Source organism: Nesoenas mayeri (genome assembly GCF_963082525.1).
Source record: "Nesoenas mayeri genome assembly, chromosome: 34".
NCBI classification, from domain to species: Eukaryota; Metazoa; Chordata; class Aves; order Columbiformes; family Columbidae; genus Nesoenas; species Nesoenas mayeri.
In genome coordinates, this window is record NC_137575.1 from 88,815 (window position 1) to 104,437 (window position 15,623).

General features: G+C 54.2%; 1 protein-coding gene across 1 annotated transcript in view; it reads right to left on the reverse strand.

The window, feature by feature from the left end:
* Positions 1-15,623, reverse strand: part of TGM1 (transglutaminase 1) — a gene marked incomplete at its 3' end in the record, with an annotated part of 45,189 nt that overhangs the window by 3,528 nt on the left and 26,038 nt on the right. The window contains exons 8-14 of the mRNA XM_080361568.1: positions 11,760-11,898; positions 9,171-9,274; positions 8,062-8,150; positions 7,813-7,966; positions 5,303-5,590; positions 2,228-2,388; positions 650-786 (exon numbers count right to left, since the gene is read on the reverse strand). Of these exons, the coding sequence (XP_080217694.1) occupies positions 650-786; positions 2,228-2,388; positions 5,303-5,590; positions 7,813-7,966; positions 8,062-8,150; positions 9,171-9,274; positions 11,760-11,898 (1,072 nt within the window). The remainder of the gene's footprint in view (positions 1-649; positions 787-2,227; positions 2,389-5,302; positions 5,591-7,812; positions 7,967-8,061; positions 8,151-9,170; positions 9,275-11,759; positions 11,899-15,623) is intronic.

Sequence of the window (15,623 nt, forward strand, 5' to 3'; positions counted from 1 at the left end):
TGACCTCCGTTGACCCTTATTGATCCCCATTGACCCCATTGACTCTTATTGATCCCCATTAAGTCTCATTGACTCCTATTGACTCTTATTGATCCCCATTGACCCCATTGACCCCCATTGACCCCATTGACCCATTGACCCCATTGCCCCCATTGACCCCATTGACCCATTGCCCCCATTGACCCCATTGACCCCATTGTCCCCATTGACCCCATTGACCCCATTGACCCCCATTGACCCCATCGCCCCATTGACCCCATTGACCCCATTGACCCATTGTCCCCATTGACCCCATTGTCCCCATTGACCCCATTGACCCATTGACCCCATTGACCCCATTGACCCCATTGCCCCATTGTCCCCATTGCCCCCATTGACCCCATTGACCCCATTGACCCCATTGACCCCATTGACTCCATTGACCCCATTGTCCCCATTGACCCATTGACCCCATTGACCCCATTCACCCCATTGCCCCCATTGACCCATTGACCCATTGACCCCATTGACCCCATTGACCCCATTGCCCCCATTGACCCCATTGCCCCCATTGTCCCCATTGACCCCATTGTCCCCATTGACCCCATTGACCCCATTGACCCCATTGCCCCCATCACCCCCATGGCCCCCACTGCCCCCCATGTCTCACCCCACACGTGCGGGCTTGGGGACGCCGATCCCCGCCCCCTCCATCCTGAGGGTGGCGCCGCTCAGTGGGTCGGGCAGGGGGTTCATGAACACGACCTGCACCGGGGTCTCCTGCCCCACCACGGCAGGGGCCAGCAGCTGCAAGAGGGACCCAGGCGTCCGGGAGGGACCCAGGAGTGCCCCCAGGGGACACAGGGGTGTCCCAAGGGACCCAGGAGTGCCCAATGGGCTTAATAGTGCAGGGAGGGACCCAGGAGTGCCCCAATGGACCCAGGGGTTTGGGAGGGACCCAGGAGTGCCCCAATGGACCCAGGAGTTCGGGGAGGGACCCAGGAGTGCCCCAATGGACCCAGGAGTGCCCCAGGGACACAGAGGTTCAGGAAGGGACCCAGGAGTGCCCCAATGGACCCAGGAGTTCGGGAGGGACCCAGGAGTGCCCCAATGGACCCAGGAGTGCCCCAGGGACACAGAGGTTCAGGAAGGGACCCAGGAGTGCCCCAATAGCCCTAAGACTTCAGGAGGGACCCAGGAGTGCCCCAAGCGACCCAGGATTTTGGGAGGGACCCAGGAGTGCCCCAAGGGACCCAGGAGTGCCCCAATGGGCTTAATAGTGCAGGGAGGGACCCAGGAGTTCGGGAGGGACCTAGGAGTGCCCCAATGGACCCAGGAGTTCGGGAGGGACCCAGGAGTGCCCCAATGGACCCAGGAGTGCCCCAATAGCCCTAAGACTTCGGGAGGGACCCAGGAGTGCCCCAATGGGCTTCATAGTACAGAGAGGGACCCAGGAGTTCAGTAGGGACCCAGGAGTGCCCCAAGGGACCCAGGAGTGCCCCAAGGGACCCAGGAGTGCCCCAATGGACTCAAGTGTCTGGGAGGGACCCAGGAGTGCCCCAAGGGACCCAGGAGTGCCCCAATGGGCTTAATAGTACATGGAGGGACCCAGGAGTGCCCCAAGAGGGAGCCAGGAGTGCCCTAACGGACCCAGGAGTGCCCCAATGGCCCTAAGACTTCGGGAGGGACCCAGGAGTGCCCCAATGGACCCAGGAGTTCGGGAGGGACCCAGGAGTGCCCCAATGGACCCAGGAGTTCGGGAGGGACCCAGGAGTGCCCCAATGGGCTTAACAGAGCAGGGAGGGACCCAGGAGTTCAGGAGGGACCCAGGAGTGCCCCAATGGAGTCAGGAGTTCGGGAGGGACCCAGGAGTTCGGGAGGGACCCAGGAGTGCCCCAATGGACCCAGGAGTTCGGGAGGGACCCAGGAGTGCCCCAATGGGCTTAACAGAGCAGGGAGGGACCCAGGAGTTCAGGAGGGACCCAGGAGTGCCCCAATGGACCCAGGAGTTCGGGAGGGACCCAGGAGTTCGGGAGGGACCCAGGAGTTCGGGAGGGACCCAGGAGTGCCCCAATGGACCCAGGAGTTCGGGAGGGACCCAGGAGTGCCCCAATGGGCTTAACAGAGCAGAGAGGGACCCAGGAGTTCAGGAGGGACCCAGGAGTGCCCCGATGGACCCAGGAGTTCGGGAGGGACCCAGGAGTGCCCCGAGGGACCCAGGAGTGCCCCGGCGGCCCCGCCCCCTCACCGTGAGCGTGAGCTGCGGTTGGTGGAGCCGAACTCGCAGCTCCTTGGCCAGGACGCGGGCGGTTTCCTGCACCGCGGCGGCCGCCGTCAGCGCCAGCGCGTCCCGGTCCCCGAGATGGGCCCCGTACTCCGAATACGGCACCGCCATGGTCACCGTGCAGCCTGCCGAGGGACCCAGGAGTGCCCCAATGGACCCCGGAGTGCCCCAGGGGACCCAGGAGTGCCCCAGGGGCCGGGAGATGGAGGTGGAGGTGGAGGTTGTCAGTAGGTTCCAGAGTGAACGCAATGGGATAGGAGGGGAATGGGGACCCAGGAGTGCCCCAAAGGGACCCAGGAGTGCCCCACAGATGCCCATCGTTGCCACTTAGGGACCCAGGAGTGCCCCAATGGACCCAAATAGGGAGCCAGGAGTTCAGGAGGGACACAGGAGTGCCCCAAGGGACCCAGGAGTGCCCCAATGGACCCCAAAGATACACTAGAGGGACCCAGGAGTGCCCCATAGATCCCTACAGTTGACACTTAGGGACCCAGGAGTGCCCCAAGGGACCCGGGAGGGACCCAGGAGTGCCCCATAGATCCCCATTGTTAATGTCAAGGGACCCAGGAGTACCCCAAGGAACCCAGGCGTCCGGGAGGGACCCAGGAGTGCCCCAAGAGGGACCCAGGAGTGCCCCAGGGGCCGGGAGATGGAGGTGGAGGTGGAGGTTGTCAGTAGGTTCCAGAGTGAACGCAATGGGATAGGAGGGGAATGGGGACCCAGGAGTGCCCCAAAGGGACCCAGGAGTGCCCCACAGATGCCCATCGTTGCCACTTAGGGACCCAGGAGTGCCCCAATGGACCCAAATAGGGAGCCAGGAGTTCAGGAGGGACCCAGGAGTGCCCCAAGGGACCCAGGAGTGCCCCAATGGACCCCAAAGATACACCAGAGGGACCCAGGAGTGCCCCATAGATCCCTACAGTTGACACTTAGGGACCCAGGAGTGCCCCAAGGGACCCAGGAGGGACCCAAGAGGGACCCAGGAGTGCCCCAAGGGACCCAGGAGTGCCCCAAAGGGACTCAAATATGGCACTTGGGGGACCCAGGAGTGCCCCATGTGGACCCAGGAGTGCCCCATAGATCCCTATAGTTACCACTTAGGGACCCAGGAGTGCCCCAGAAGGACCCAGGAGTGCCCCATAGATCCATGTTGTTAATGCACAGGGACCCAGGAGTGCCCCAAGGGACCCAGGAGTGCCCCAATGGGACTCAAATATGGCACTTGGGGGACCCAGGAGTGCCCCAGAAGGACCCCAAAGATACACCAGAGGGACCCAGGAGTGCCCCAAGGGACCCAGGAGTTCGGGAGGGACCCAGGAGTGCCCCAAGGGACCCAGGAGTTCGGGAGGGACCCAGGAGTTCGGGAGGGACCCAGGAGTGCCCCAAGGGACCCAGGAGTGCCCCAAGGGACCCAGGAGTGCCGCAAGGGACCCAGGAGTGCCGCAAGGGACCCAGGAGTTCGGGAGGGACCCAGGAGTGCCCCAAGGGACCCAGGAGTTCGGGAGAGACCCAGGAGTGCCCCAAGGGACCCAGGAGTTCAGGAGGGACCCAGGAGTGCCCCAATGGACCCAGGAGTTCGGGAGGGACCCAGGAGTGCCCCAAGGGACCCAGGAGTTCAGGAGGGACCCAGGAGTGCCCCAAGGGACCCAGGAGTTCGGGAGGGACCCAGGAGTTCGGGAGGGACCCAGGAGTTCAGGAGGGACCCAGGAGTTCAGGAGGGACCCAGGAGTTCAGGAGGGACCCAGGAGTGCCCCAAGGGACCCAGGAGTTCAGGAGGGACCCAGGCGTGCCCAAGGAACCCAGGAGTTCAGGAGGGACCCAGGAGTGCCCCAAGGGACCCAGGAGTTCAGGAGGGACCCAGGAGTTCGGGAGGGACCCAGGAGTTCGGGAGGGACCCAGGAGTTCAGGAGGGACCCAGGAGTGCCCCGAGGGACCCAGGAGTTCGGGAGGGACCCAGGCATGCCCCGAGGGACCCAGGAGTTCGAGAGGGACCCAGGAGTTCAGGAGGGACCCAGGAGTGCCCCAAGGGACCCAGGAGTTCGGGAGGGACCCAGGAGTTCGGGAGGGACCCAGGAGTTCGGGAGGACCCAGGAGTGCCCCGAGGGACCCAGGAGTTCGGGAGGGACCCAGGAGTTCAGGAGGGATCCAGGAGTTCAGGAGGGACCCAGGAGTGCCCCAAAGGGACCCAGGAGTGCCCCACAGATGCCCATCGTTGCCACTTAGGGACCCAGGAGTGCCCCAATGGACCCAAATAGGGAGCCAGGAGTTCAGGAGGGACCCAGGAGTGCCCCAATGGACCCCAAAGATACACTAGAGGGACCCAGGAGTGCCCCATAGATCCCTACAGTTGACACTTAGGGACCCAGGAGTGCCCCAAGGGACCCAGGAGTGCCCCATAGATCCCTACAGTTGACACTTAGGGACCCAGGAGTGCCCCAAGGGACATGGGAGGGACCCAGGAGTGCCCCAAGGGACCCAGGAGTGCCCCAAAGGGACTCAAATATGGCACTTGGGGGACCCAGGAGTGCCCCATGTGGACCCAGGAGTGCCCCATAGATCCCTATAGTTACCACTTAGGGACCCAGGAGTGCCCCAGAAGGACCCAGGAGTGCCCCATAGATCCATGTTGTTAATGCACAGGGACCCAGGAGTGCCCCAAGGGACCCAGGAGTTTAGGAGGGACCCAGGAGTGCCCCAATGGGACTCAAATATGGCACTTGGGGGACCCAGGAGTGCCCCAGAAGGACCCAGGAGTTCAGGAGGGACCCAGGAGTTCAGGAGGGACCCAGGAGTGCCCCGAGGGACCCAGGAGTTCGAGAGGGACCCAGGAGTGCCCAAGGGACCCAGGAGTTCAGGAGGGACCCAGGAGTGCCCCAAGGGACCCAGGAGTTCGGGAGGGACCCAGGAGTTCGGGAGGGACCCAGGAGTTCGGGAGGGACCCAGGAGTGCCCCAAGGGACCCAGGAGTGCCCCAAGGGACCCAGGCATGCCCCAGGGGACCCAGGCGTGCCCCAGAGGACCCAGGCGTCCGGGCGCTCACCCTCCCCCGGGCTCAGGGCCCTGTGATGCTGTTCGGATCGGAACGGGGACCCCGCGACCCCCGTGTAGCGCACGGCGGCCAATGAGAGGCGGAGCTTCAGCGTCCTTGGCTCCGCCCCCTCGTTACGCAGCTCCACCCGCAGCTCCAGCTCCGCCCCCAGCACGGCTGGCCCCGCCCCCAGGCTCATGGCCACGCCCCCCACGGAGGAGGGGTCGGGGGCTCCCTGGGGGCGGGGCCGGGAGCCGTGGGCTGTCGCCGTGGCGACCGCGCGGCGTTCCGCCTCCGAGCCTGCGGGGGCAAAGGGCGCGGGGTCAATGGGGGGCAATGGGGCAATGGGGGGCAATGGGGCAATGGGGGGCAATGGGGCAATGGGGGTCAATGGGGCAATGGGGGGCAATGGGGCAATGGGGGGCAATGGGAGTCAATGGGGGTCAATGGGGATCAATAAGAGTCAATAGGAGTCAATGAGAGTTAACGTGGATCAATAAGAGTCAATGGGGTCAATGGGATCAATGGGGACAATGAGAGGCAATGGGAGTCAATGGGGGTCAATGGGGGTCAATGGGGGTCAATGGGGGTCAATGGGGGTCAATGGGGGTCAATGGGGGTCAATGGGGTCGATGGAATCAATGGGGTCGATGGGGATCAATGGGGGTCAATGGGGGTCAATGGGGGTCAATGGGGGTCAATGGGGGTCAATGGGAACCAATGGGAATCAATGGGAATCAATGGGAATCAATGGGAATCAATGGGTCGATGGGGATCAATGGGGGTCAATGGGGTCAATGGGGTCAATGGGGTCAATGGGTCAGTGGGGTCAATGGGGTCAATGGGGTCAATGGGGTCAATGGGTCAATGGGGGTCAATGAGGATCAATGGGCGTCAATGGGGTCAATGGGGGTCAATGGGGGTCAATGGGAGTCAATGGGGGTCAATGGGTCTCAATGGGAGTCAATGGGTCAATAGGTCAATGGGGGTCAATGGGGTCAATGGGGATCAATGGGATCAATGGGGTCAATGGGTCAGTGAGGTCAATGGGGTCAATGGGGGTCAATGGGGTCAATGGGGGTCAATGGGGGTCAATAGGGGTCAATGGGTCTCAATGGGAGTCAATGGGTCAATAGGTCAATGGGGGTCAATGGGGTCAATGGGGTCAATGGGGGGCAATGGGGATCAATGGGGTCAATGGGGGGCAATGGGGATCAATGGGGGTCAATGGGGTCAATGAGGATCAATGGGGGTCAATGGGGGTCAATGGGGGTCAATGGGTCAATGGGGGTCAATGGGGGTCAATGGGGTCAATGGGAGTCAATGGGGGTCAATGGAGGTCAATGGGGGTCAATGGGGGTCAATGGGGTCAATGGGGGGCAATGGGGATCAATGGGTCAATGGGGTCAATGGGGATCAATGGGGATCAATGGGGTCAATGGGGATCAATAAGAGTCAATAGGAGTCAATGAGAGTTAACGTGGATCAATAAGAGTCAATGGGGTCAATGGGATCAATGGGGACAATGAGAGGTAATGGGAGTCAATGGGGGTCAATGGGGGTCAATGGGGGTCAATGGGAATCAATGGGAATCAATGGGGTCGATGGGAATCAATGGGGTCGATGGGAATCAATGGGGGTCAATGGGGGTCAATGGGGGTCAATGGGGTCAATGGGAGTCAATGGGAATCAATGGGAATCAATGGGGTCGATGGGGATCAATGGGGGTCAATGGGGTCAATGGGGGGCAATGGGGGTCAATGGGAACCAATGGGAATCAATGGGAATCAATGGGGTCGATGGGGATCAATGGGAGTCAATGGGGGTCAATGGGGGTCAATGGGTCAACAGGGTCAATGGGTCAATGGGCGTCAATGGGGTCAATGGGGGTCAATGGGGTCAATGGGGGTCAATGGGGGTCAATGGGTCAATGGGGTCAATGGGGGTCAATGGGGTCAATGGGAGTCAATGGGAGTCAATGGGAGTCAATGGGAGTCAATGGGTCTCAAGGGAGTCAATGGGTCAATAGGTCAATGGGGTCAATGGGGGTCAATGGGATCAATGGGGATCAATGGGGATCAATGGAGTCAATGGGGTCAATGGGGGGCAATGGGGATCAATGGGGTCAATGGGGGGCAATGGGGATCAATGGGTCAATGGGGTCAATGGGGGTCAATGGGGGGTCAATGGGGTCAATGAGGATCAATGGGGGTCAATGGGGGTCAATGGGGGTCAATGGGTCAATGGGGGTCAATGGGGGTCAATGGGGTCAATGGGAGTCAATGGGGGTCAATGGAGGTCAATGGGGGTCAATGGGGATCAATGGGGATCAATGGGGATCAATGGAGTCAATGGGGTCAATGGGGGGCAATGGGGATCAATGGGATCAATGGGGATCAATGGGGATCAATGGGGTCAATGGGTCAGTGGGGTCAATGGGGTCAATGGGGTCAATGGGGGTCAATGGGAATCAATGTGGACCAATGAGGACCACCGGGGAGCCCTAGTGGGCGTGTCCCTACCCTCGGGGTGCTTGTATTGGTCGGTGACGTCCAGGCGGGCGCTCGACCCCGCCCCCAGCGTGCTGATTCGCCGCCCGATGGCCCCGCCCTCCACGTGCACCACGGCGAATCCCCCGCCCGCCTGCCGCTGCCAATACACCTTGTCGCTGTTCACCTATTGGACACGCCCCCTCATTAGCATAGCCACGCCCCCTTCCCAAAACCACGCCCCCCCTTCAATAGGCCACGCCCCCTTTTAGGCACGCCCACCTCGGCGAAGACGAATGGGGTGTCGTATTTGAGGAAGACGTCGCCATTCTTGACGGCGGCCACTGAGCAGGGCCCGCAGCAGAACAGCCCTGTATAGACCAGTATAAACCAGTATAAACCAGTATGGACCAGTATGGACCAGTATGGACCAGTATGGACCAGTATGGGCCAATAGGAAGCCATAATGGGTTTCTATGGGGGTCTCCCGGCCTCCCCGGTGGCCACTGGGGTCCCCCCAACACCCCCCAGTATAAACCAGTATAAACCAGTATAGACCAGTATAGACCAGTATAGACCAGTATGGGGCTCAGGAGGCTTTTTTAGGGCTCTTGTGACCCCAAATGAGCCCCTAGGGGTCCCCCCAAGCCAAACCAGTTCAAACCAGTATGGACCAGTATGGACCAGTATGGACCAGTATGGGCCAATAGGAAGCCATAATGGGCTTCTATGGGGGTCTCCCGGCCTCCCCGGTGGCCACTGGGGTCCCCCCAACACCCCCCAGTATAAACCAGTATAGACCAGTATAGACCAGTATGGACCAGTATGGACCAGTATGGACCAGTATGGGGCTCAGGAGGCTTTTTTAGGGCTCTTGTGACCCCAAATGAGCCCCCAGGGTCCCCCCAAGCCAAACCAGTTCAAACCAGTATAGACCAGTATGGACCAGTATGGACCAGTATGGGCCAATAGGAAGCCATAATGGGCTTCTATGGGGGTCTCCCGGCCTCCCCGGTGGCCACTGGGGTCCCCCCAACACCCCCCAGTATAAACCAGTATAGACCAGTATAGACCAGTATGGACCAGTATGGACCAGTATGGACCAGTATGGACCAGTATGGGGCTCAGGAGGCTTTTTTAGGGCTCTTGTGACCCCAAATGAGCCCCCAGGGGTCCCCCCAAGCCAAACCAGTTCAAACCAGTATAGACCAGTATAGACCAGTATGGACCAGTATGGACCAGTATGGACCAGTATGGGGCTCAGGAGGCTTTTTTAGGGCTCTTGTGACCCCAAATGAGCCCCCAGGGGTCCCCCCAAGCCAAACCAGTTCAAACCAGTATGGACCAGTATAGACCAGTATAAACCAGTATAAACCAGTATAACCCAGTACCGCTGCTGGTCTCCTGGGGGGTGGCGTCCACCACCTGCCACCCGTCGTAGCCCTCGGGGAGGTCCGGGCGCTTCATCCAGCAGTCGTTCCACACGTGGAAGTTCCTGCGGACCAGTATAAACCAGTATAGACCAGTATGGACCAGTATAAACCCATATAAACCAGTATAAACCCATATAAACCAGTATAAGCCAGTATAACCAGTATAAACCCATATAAACCAGTATAACCCATATAAACCAGTATAAGCCAGTATAACCACTATAAACACATATAAACCAGTATAAACCAGTATAACTCATATAAACCACTATAACCCAGTATAACCCAGTATAAACCCATATAAACCAGTATAAACCCATATGAACCAGTATAAACCCATATAAAACAGTATAAACCCATATAAACCAGTATAAACCCATATAAGCCAGTATAACCAGTATAAACCCATATAAACCAGTATAACCCAGTATAAACCCAGTATAAATCCATATAACCCAGTATAAACCCATATAAGCCAGTATAACCAGTATAAACCCGTATAAATCAGTATAACCCAGTATAACCAGTATAAACCCATATAAACCAGTATAAACCCATATAAACCAGTATAAACCCATATAAACCAGTATAAACCCATATAAACCGGTATAACCAGTATAAACCCATATAAACCAGTATAACCCAGTATAACCAGTATTAACCCATATAAACCAGTTCAAGCCACTATAACCAGTATAACCCAGTATATCCAGTATAAACCCATATAAACCAGAATAAACCCATATAAACCAGTATAACCAGTACAAACATGTATAATCAGTGTAAACAGTATAACCCACTATAACCCACTATAACCCAGTATAACCCAGTATAACCCAGTATAACCCAGTATAACCCAGTATGTGCTTCCCAAGCCCCTCCACCCCCTTCCCATCCCCCACACCCCCCCCCCCCCCCCCACCATTGGGGCACTCCTGGGTCCCTCTGGACCCCAAACCAGCCCAAACCAGTATAAACCAGTATAAACCAGTATGGACCAGTATGGGCTTTTTAAGCTTCTCCGACCCATTCTGAGCCCCCACAACCCCTCCCCCACCATTTGGGGCACTCCTGGGTCCCTCCGGAGCCCAAACCAGCCCAAACCAGTATAAACCAGTATAAACCAGTATAACCCAGTATGGGGTTTTTAAGCTTCTCCGACCCATTCTGAGCCCCACAACCCCCCCCACCATTTGGGGCACTCCTGGGTCCCTCCGGACCCCAAACCAGCCCAAACCAGTATAAACCAGTATAAACCAGTATAACCCAGTATGGGGTTTTTAAGCTTCTCCGACCCATTCTGAGCCCCCACAACCCCCCCCCCACCATTTGGGGCACTCCTGGGTCCTTCCGGAGCCAAACCAGCCCAAACCAGTATAAACCAGTATAAACCAGTATAACCCAGTATAACCCAGTATGGGGTTTTTAAGCTTCTCCGACCCATTCTGAGCCCCCACAACCCCTCCCCCACCATTTGGGGCACTCCTGGGTCCCTCCGGAGCCCAAACCAGCCCAAACCAGTATAAACCAGTATAAACCAGTATAACCCAGTATGGGGTTTTTAAGCTTCTCCGACCCATTCTGAGCCCCCACAACCCCCCCCCACCATTTGGGGCACTCCTGGGTCCCTCCGGACCCCAAACCAGCCCAAACCAGTATAAACCAGTATAAACCAGTATAACCCAGTATGGGGTTTTTAAGCTTCTCCGACCCATTCTGAGCCCCCACAACCCCCCCCCCACCATTTGGGGCACTCCTGGGTCCTTCCGGAGCCCAAACCAGCCCAAACCAGTATAAACCAGTATAAACCAGTATAACCCAGTATAACCCAGTATGGGGTTTTTAAGCTTCTCCGACCCATTCTGAGCCCCCACAACCCCTCCCCCACCATTTGGGGCACTCCTGGGTCCCTCCGGACCCCAAACCAGCCCAAACCAGTATAAACCAGTATAAACCAGTATAACCCAGTATGGGGTTTTTAAGCTTCTCTGACCCATTCTGAGCCCCCACAACCCCCCCCCCACCATTTGGGGCACTCCTGGGTCCCTCCGGACCCCAAACCAGCCCAAACCAGTATAAACCAGTATAAACCAGTATAAACCAGTATGGACCAGTATGGGCTTTTTAAGCTTCTATGACCCATTCCCAGTCCCCACAACCCACCCCCCACCATTTGGGGCACTCCTGGGTCCCTCCGGAGCCCAAATCAGCCCAAACCAGTATAAACCAGTATAAACCAGTATGGACCAGTATGGGCTTTTTAAGCTTCTCCGACCCATTCTGAGCCCCCACAACCCACCCCCCACCATTTGGGGCACTCCTGGGTCCCTCCGGAGTCCAAATCAGCCCAAACCAGTATAAACCAGTATAAACCAGTATAAACCAGTATAAACCAGTATAACCCAGTATGGGGTTTTTAAGCTTCTCCGACCCATTCTGAGCCCCCACAACCCCCCCCCCACCATTGGGGCACTCCTGGGTCCCCCGGAGCCCAAATCAGCCCAAACCAGCCCAAACCAGTATAAACCAGTATAAACCAGTACGGACCAGACCGAGTCGGTGTTGAGGCGCTCCAGGGGCCGCATGTTCTCGTCGAAATAGATGTCGGTGGTGAGCGAGACGTCGGTGTCGTGCGCCGAGTTGTAATTGGTCACCGTGCGCGTGGGGACGCCCAGGCAGCGCAGCACTGCGGGGCCAGTATGAACCAGTATAAACCAGTACAGACCAGTATGGACCAGTACGGATCCATAGAAACCCATATAAACCAGTAGGAACGGTATAAACCCATATAAACCACTATAACCCAGTATAACCAGTATAACCCAGTATAAACTAGTATAACCCATATAAACCAGTATAACCCATATAACCCAGTATAAACCCATATACACCAGTATAAACCCATATAACCCAGTATAACCCATATAAACCAGTATAAACCCATATAAACCAGTATAACCCAGTATAACCAGTATAAACCCAGTATAACCAGTATAAACCCATATAAACCAGTATAACCCAGTATACCCAGTATAAACCCATATAAACCAGTATAACCCAGTATAACCTGTATAAACCCATATAAACCAATATAAACCAGTATAACCAGTATAACCAGTATAAACCCATATAACCCAGTATAAACCCATATAAACCAGTATAATCAGTATAAACCCATATAAACCAGTATAACCCATAGAAACCAATATAAACCCATATAAACCAGTATAAACCCATATAAACCAGTATAACCCAGTATAACCCAGTATAACCCAGTATAACCCAGTATAACCCAGTATAACCCAGTATAACCCAGTATAACCCAGTATAACCAGCATAAACCCATATAAACCAGTATATCCCAGTATAAACCCATATAAACCAGTATAACCCAGTATAACCCAGTATAACCCACTATAACCCACTATAACCAGTATAAACCCATACAAACCAGTATAAACCCATATAAACCAGTATAACCCAGTATAACCAGTATAAACCCATATAAACCAGTATAACCAGTATAAACCCATATAAACCAGTATAACCCAGTATAACCAGTGTAACTCATATAAACCAGTATCACCACTATAAACCCACATAAACCAGTATAACCACTATAAACCCATATAAGCCAGTATAACCAGTATAAACCCATATAAACCAGTATAACCCAGTATAACCAGTATAAACCCATATAAACCAGTATAACCAGTATAAACCCATATAACCCAGTATAAACCCATATAAACCAGTATAAACCCATATAATCCAGTATAAACCCATATAATCCAGTATAAACCCATATAACCCAGTATAAACCCATATAACCCAGTATAAACCCATATAAACCACTATAAACCCATATAAACCAGTATAAACCCATATAACCCAGTATAAACCCATATAACCCAGTATAAACCCATATAAACCAGTATAAACCCATATAACCCAGTATAAACCCATATAACCCAGTATAAACCCATATAACCCAGTATAAACCCATATAACCCAGTATAAACCCATATAAACCAGTATAACCCAGTATAATCAGTATAAACCCATATAACCCAGTATAAACCCATATACACCAGTATAACCCAGTATAAACCGATATAAACCCATATAACCCAGTATAAACCAGTATACCCTGTATAAGCCCATATAACCCAGTATAACCAGTATAAACCCATATACACCAGTATAACCCAGTATAACCAGTATAAACCCATATAACCCAGTATAACCCAGTATAAACCAGTATAACCCAGTATAACCCATATAAACCAGTATAACCCATATAAACCACTATAACCAGTATAAACCCACATAACCCAGTATAACCAGTATAAACCCACATAAACCAGTATAACCCATATAAACCAGTATAACCCCATATAACCCAGTATAACCCATATAAATACATATAACCCAGTATAACCCAGTATAACCCAGTATAACCCAGTCCAACCCATTCCGTGCTTCCCCAGCCCCTCCGCCCCCTTCCCACCCCCCCCACTGCATCCCCCCGAACTCCTGGGTCCCTCCCTCCCCTATTCAGCCCATTGGGGCACTCCTGGGTCCCCCAACCCTTCCCAACCAGTATAACCAGTATAAACCAGTATAAACCAGTATAAACCAGTACAAACCGGTGGTGACGACCCCCGCGAACACCCAGCACTGGCCGTAGCGCACGGGGGCGCCGGAGCCGTGGAAGCGGCGCAGGATGGCGACCGAGCCGGCCCAGGCCGAGGGGTTGGTGCCCTGGCTGTAGTCGCCCGTCCAGTTGCCCACCAGCACCCCGTTGTCGTCCAGCGAGTTCACCTGAAAAACCCCAAAAATGGGTCAGTTTGGAGAAACGGTGAAAAAACGGCGAAAAACGGCGAAAAAACGGCGGAAAACGGCGAAAAAATGGCCGAAAACGGCCCAAAAATGGCCGAAAACGGCCTAAAAATGGCGGAGGTTGGGACTAAAATGGGGCCTAAATGGGACTAAAATGGGGCCTAATGGGGCCTAAAGGAGCCAAAATGGCGGCAAAATGACACTAAAATGGCGCCAAAGTGGGTCCAAAAATGGCGGCAAAATGACACTAAAATGGCGCCAAAATGACACTAAAAATGGAGCCAAAATGACACTAAAAATGGAGCCAAAATGACACTAAAAATGGCCCAAAATGACACTAAAAATGACACTAAAATGGGGCCAAAATGACACTAAAAATGGCACCAAAATGACACTAAAAATGACCTAAAAATGACTTAAAAATGGGTCCAAAATGGCTGCAAAATGGGCCCAAAATGGCGTCAAAATGACACTAAAAATGGTGCCAAAATGACACTAAAAATGACCCAAAAATGGGTCCAAAATGGCGGCAAAATGGGCCCAAAATGGCGCCAAAATGACACTAAAAGCCACCTAAAAATGACCCAAAAATGGCATCAAAATGGCAGCAAAATGGACCCAAAAATGGCACCAAAATGACACTAAAAATGGCGGTAAAATTGGCCCAAAATGGCGCCAAAATGACACTAAAAATGACCCAAAAATGGGTCCAAAATGGCGGCAAAATGGGCCTAAAATGACACTAAAAATGGCGCCAAAATGACACTAAAAATGGCGCCAAAGTGGGCCCAAAATGGCGCCAAAATGACACTAAAATGGAGCCAAAATGACACTAAAAATGACCTAAAAATGACACTAAAAATGACCCAAAAATGACACTAAAAATGACCTAAAAATGGGTCCAAAATGGTGGCAAAATGACACTAAAATGGGGCCAAAATGACACTAAAAATGGCGGCAAAATTGGCTCAAAATGGCGCCAAAATGACACTAAAAATGGCGCCAAAATGACACTAAAAATGACCTAAAAATGACCCAAAAATGGGTCCAAAATGGCGGCAAAATGGGCCCAAAATGGTGCCAAAATGGGCCTAAAAATGGCCCAAAGTGACACTAAAAATGACCTAAAAATGACCCAAAAATGGGTCCAAAATGGCGGCAAAATGGGCCCAAAAATGGCACCAAAATGACACTAAAAATGACCTAAAAATGGGTCCAAAATGGCGCTAAAAATGGCCCAAAAATGACCCAAAAATGGCACCAAAATGGGCCCAAAATGGCCCCAAAATGACACTAAAAATGGCCCAAAAATGACACTAAAAACCACCTAAAAATGACCCAAAATGGCCCAAAATGGCCGCGCAGGCCCCCAGGCCGAGGGGTTGGTGCCCTGGCTGTAGTCGCCCGTCCAGTTGCCCACCAGCACCCCGTTGTCGTCCAGCGAGTTCACCTGAAAAACCCCAAAAATGGGTCAATTTGGGAGAAACGGTGAAAAAACGGCGAAAAACGGCGAAAAAACGGCGAAAAAACGGCGGAAAACGGCGAAAAAACGGCCGAAAACGGCCCAAA